Source organism: Trypanosoma equiperdum, assembly GCF_001457755.1.
Source record: "Trypanosoma equiperdum strain OVI genome assembly, contig: ctg_1950, whole genome shotgun sequence".
In the NCBI taxonomy this organism is placed as follows: domain Eukaryota; phylum Euglenozoa; class Kinetoplastea; order Trypanosomatida; family Trypanosomatidae; genus Trypanosoma; species Trypanosoma equiperdum.
This window is the reverse complement of record NW_027124005.1, coordinates 42,381-46,257: the sequence shown is the minus strand read 5'-3', so window position 1 is coordinate 46,257 and position 3,877 is coordinate 42,381. Positions and strand designations below refer to the sequence as shown.

Below are 3,877 nucleotides of genomic sequence, written 5' to 3'. Positions count from 1 at the left end.
GTTTGGCACTCAATATGAGTCTGCACCATCCTTGAGTTGCATGACTTTGAACTACAACTACAAACATTCCAGGATTCTTAGGAACCCTCTCTTATATATTTGTTGTGTTTTTTCATTTCAACATTTTAAAGAGATATTGCTTTCAAACAGAATAAATCTAATAGAAACAATAATAGTAAGGTTATCGAAATACAAAATTTTGTTACCTAATCTATCTTTAGAAACTTAAAGCGTTATAACGGAAACTTATAAATCATAAGAAAAGAAGTCGATTGCGTTACTAATATTCTTACATAAGTGACACTTTAATTTTCGTTATGATTTATCTCTTTGATGGTGTATACTTGGTGTGTCGATGTTAAAGGTAAGGACATATACAAGTCTTTTTGCTTTAGATTTGAAATTCAGTCACACATAATGTAATTTTTCATTCTATTGTTTGTTGTGTTCACATACTCCTCTTCGTATTTTTATGGGAATTTCAGTACCTACGTGCACTTTTGGGTTCAGATATACTAAGAGTTGTACCAATTCATATTATAGGTATCCAAGGCATTCGTTTTAAACATGCGAATTCTATCATAATGGCTTTGCGAAATACTGCTAATCTTGTTGCTACAACCATCTCTGAAATGGAATTTACCTAATTCTGATTAAAGTCTGCAACACAATATGCTCCCATATCATTTTCTTCTGTTCTTAGTCGTCGCGCATCCGTTGTCTCATCCCCTATTTTCTTTCCTCCTCTTCCTACACAGGTTCCATCACTTCTGATAACGCAGCCCCTTCACTTGGCCTATACACTGAACTCCGTCTTTTCGTGATTGTCTCCTCCATCACATCCATGAGCAAGATGATGACTATCGTCATGTTTGTGTTTGGAACTGCGGATGTTTCATACACCTCTCTCCTTCACTTACTTCCGTTTTACACTTGCTATTGTATTATGTTCTTATATTTTGGCCTGTCCATTCGTTTTTATCCATCACACTTATTACAATATTAGTATATACACACTCACAAAAATTTCCGATTAATATTATTGCTATTACCGTATCACTTGTGTCATAATATCACAATATTATCATCACTTCTACAATTACTATTATAACCGTAACAACTATTCACAAAATACATCAAATATGCAAGTTAGAATAGCACTCATTTATTACACCATCTAGCCCTTTCAGTTTGCGTTCATAAGCCATCATGATATACACATCACATATTTTTTAAAAACTTTTCATTAGAAAGTGTTAAAATATATTATATTCAACAAAATTTAAAAAATATCAAATATCATAAATTTCATAAAATTGAGAATTAATCCTTACATTGCTAAAATTCTAATGAACTCACAAAAGCAGCATCCATAAGAGTGAATTTTTAAATGCTTAAAAAAATAGAATTTTTCCAAGTCTCACTTTCCAATTTACAGTCCGGTGATTTACACTCCTCCTTTTTCTTTCCTTTGCACTTATCTGTTGTTGCTTCGGTCCTCCCAGTTTGAGGTTGGCCTGCGGTGACTCCACTTTTTGTGGCTTTTGTAGCATTAAACTTACACTTTTTATTGCTTTCTGTTTCTGTTGTGTCATAACCACACGCTGCGGTTTTATCGCACTCGCTCTCACCTTTTATTGTATTGCACGTGGTTTCGGTTACTGTGTCTGGGTGCTCATTTGTTGTTTCGAGCTTCTTCTTGAGTGCCGCTATTTCCGTGTCTGTTTTGCGGAGCAAAGCTGCTAGCAACGCTGCGAGATCGCTTGATGTTGTGATTTCTCCAACCGCCTTGCCTTTGTCAATACCTGCGATTTTGTTTGGTAATTTGGCGTTATTAATATTAGTGAAAGTGGTGTCAACTACCTTTGCAAGGTCACTTGTAAAAATGTCATCACGCATTTTATTGATGTCTTGGTTGCTCTTGCCTCTTTCGTTGGTTAGTATTTTGGACAGAAGTTCGGTGGCTTCTGTATCTGTGTCCATTGCCTTTGAGTTATTAGCGTAATTGCCGTGGTCGGCTGCGGGCGTTTTGGCTATTGCTGTAAAAAGCTTCTGCCATGGTGTGTCTTTGTTCCGAGTTGTGGAAGCACTTTCCTACATGTCTAGAATTTCTAGTGGGTTGTCTTCTGTAGTTGGTACGGTGTAGTAGCCGGCGGCCCATGTTATGTCGCCTTTAACTGCGCCGCTTTTGCCCAGGCCGTCGGTGTTGCTTTTAGAAAATAGTCTGCATTTGTATGTGCTTGCAGCCTGGTGTTGATTTTCGCCGTCGTTTGCTGGGTCCGTTGCTCCTTTGTGCCCTTTGGCTGTTAGCTTCTTCGCCGTGCCCCTCGTTGCGGTGGTGTCCGCTAAAGTTGTGTCGCATGCTTCGCCGTCTAGTGTTTTACTGGCGAACGTTGCCGTGGTTGCGTCTGTTTTGTCAAGCAGGCAATGTTCGTTTGTGCGTGTCACTTTCTCAGCGACATTTAAAAATTCATCGATGTGTCCTTTTAGGTATCCAGCTTTCGCTGCAAGGTCCACGCCGTTGATTATGTCGGTGGACTCCAGGTGGCTTACCGCGCGTAAAGCTGCTCCCAGCATGTACGCTAAAATAGTTATTGCCAGGGCCGCTTCTTTGGTGCCTTTTTGAAGTTGACTGTATATGGCTGCCCTTGTGGAGTCAAGGATCATGTTTTTAACTTTTGCTGCTGCGTCTTTTAGATTAGCTGCCACATCTGACGGAATGTTCCTCAGGTCTGTGGTCGCTTCACATAGCGGCTTCCAACTGGCTTTTTTGACGCCGTACTTTCCAGAAGCGTGGCCGCTACGTAGAGTATCTGCGATTACAAGTAACCCTAGGACAATCCCTACTATTTTTCCCATTTGTCGCTAAGGTATTTTTTTTGGTCGCTCAAACGTCTTACAGGGTTTGCAGAGACTTTTTGGTTTGAATTTTCTCTCTCGTAAAGTGGTTCCAAGATTCCCTGAAACTTTACAAGAAATGGTGCTTGCTTGTTGGTTGTGCTTGGCTGCTATTTAGACTGCACTGCCACATGTGGTGGTTCTTTAAAACTTAAGAGAAATAAATCAAATGGGGAACGACTTTGCAGCCGTAATATTCAACCATTTCCACCAAGTGTCTGGTATTTAGGGGTTGAGTTGTCCAGACTGGAGTCCTGTGGAATTAAATGACGATGTTAGCGTCTGATTTTCAGCGTTTTTTAATTTGGTCCAGCCGCTGCCTTCTTCTGCTGACGACTTCTGCCTGTGCGGAGCATGGTTTTTATTTTTAAAGATCGCTCTACCGTCACTGATGGTCTCTCTATATGCTCATGTTGCTTTCCAATAAAAGATGTAGCTTTCAATAGAGATTTTGGAGAATTTTCTTTGTTCCTCAGCTAAATTAGTTTTTCTCTGGTTCGTTTAAAGTATTATTTCCTTCCTTTTGTATTGTCGTCGTTGGCAGTTTGCCCTTCAGGGTTCTCCCTGCAGCGACTACTGGCTTTCTCTGTTGCAGGATGGGAGTAAAACGCGCGTGAAAATAACAAATGTTTACCACTTTTAATTCCAAGTTAGTTAGGTTTATATCTGTTTTTCTCTATTTATCGTCAAATACATCGCGGTGCTTCATAAAAAACTGACACTTTTCTATACCCTAAAATAAAAATTTACCTTTTCAAATCTAGAATCTCTAACTAACTTTACATTCTAATTTCAGACTGAGTTAGCAGGGCAACGTCCCTTCCTTGCGCGCATGCTCGATCGTCCTTGTGTTTGCTTCAAAATTTGCATGCTTTTACGTCTTCTCCGTTTGGTAATCGAAACGTGGAACTCATTTTTAACTCCCCATATCTGTTGCGACATATTTATTGTCTTCATTATATGAGGGTCTAGTTCTGAC

At 39.5% G+C, this 3,877-nt stretch overlaps 1 pseudogene across 1 annotated transcript; it reads right to left on the bottom strand.

Annotated features, from left to right (window-relative positions):
* Window positions 1-1,338: 1,338 nt before the first annotated feature.
* On the bottom strand, window positions 1,339-2,859 carry TEOVI_000481100:pseudogene (annotated as a pseudogene). The gene has a single exon. A coding segment is annotated over exon 1 (1,521 nt).
* Between the last annotated feature and the right edge of the window lie 1,018 nt (window positions 2,860-3,877).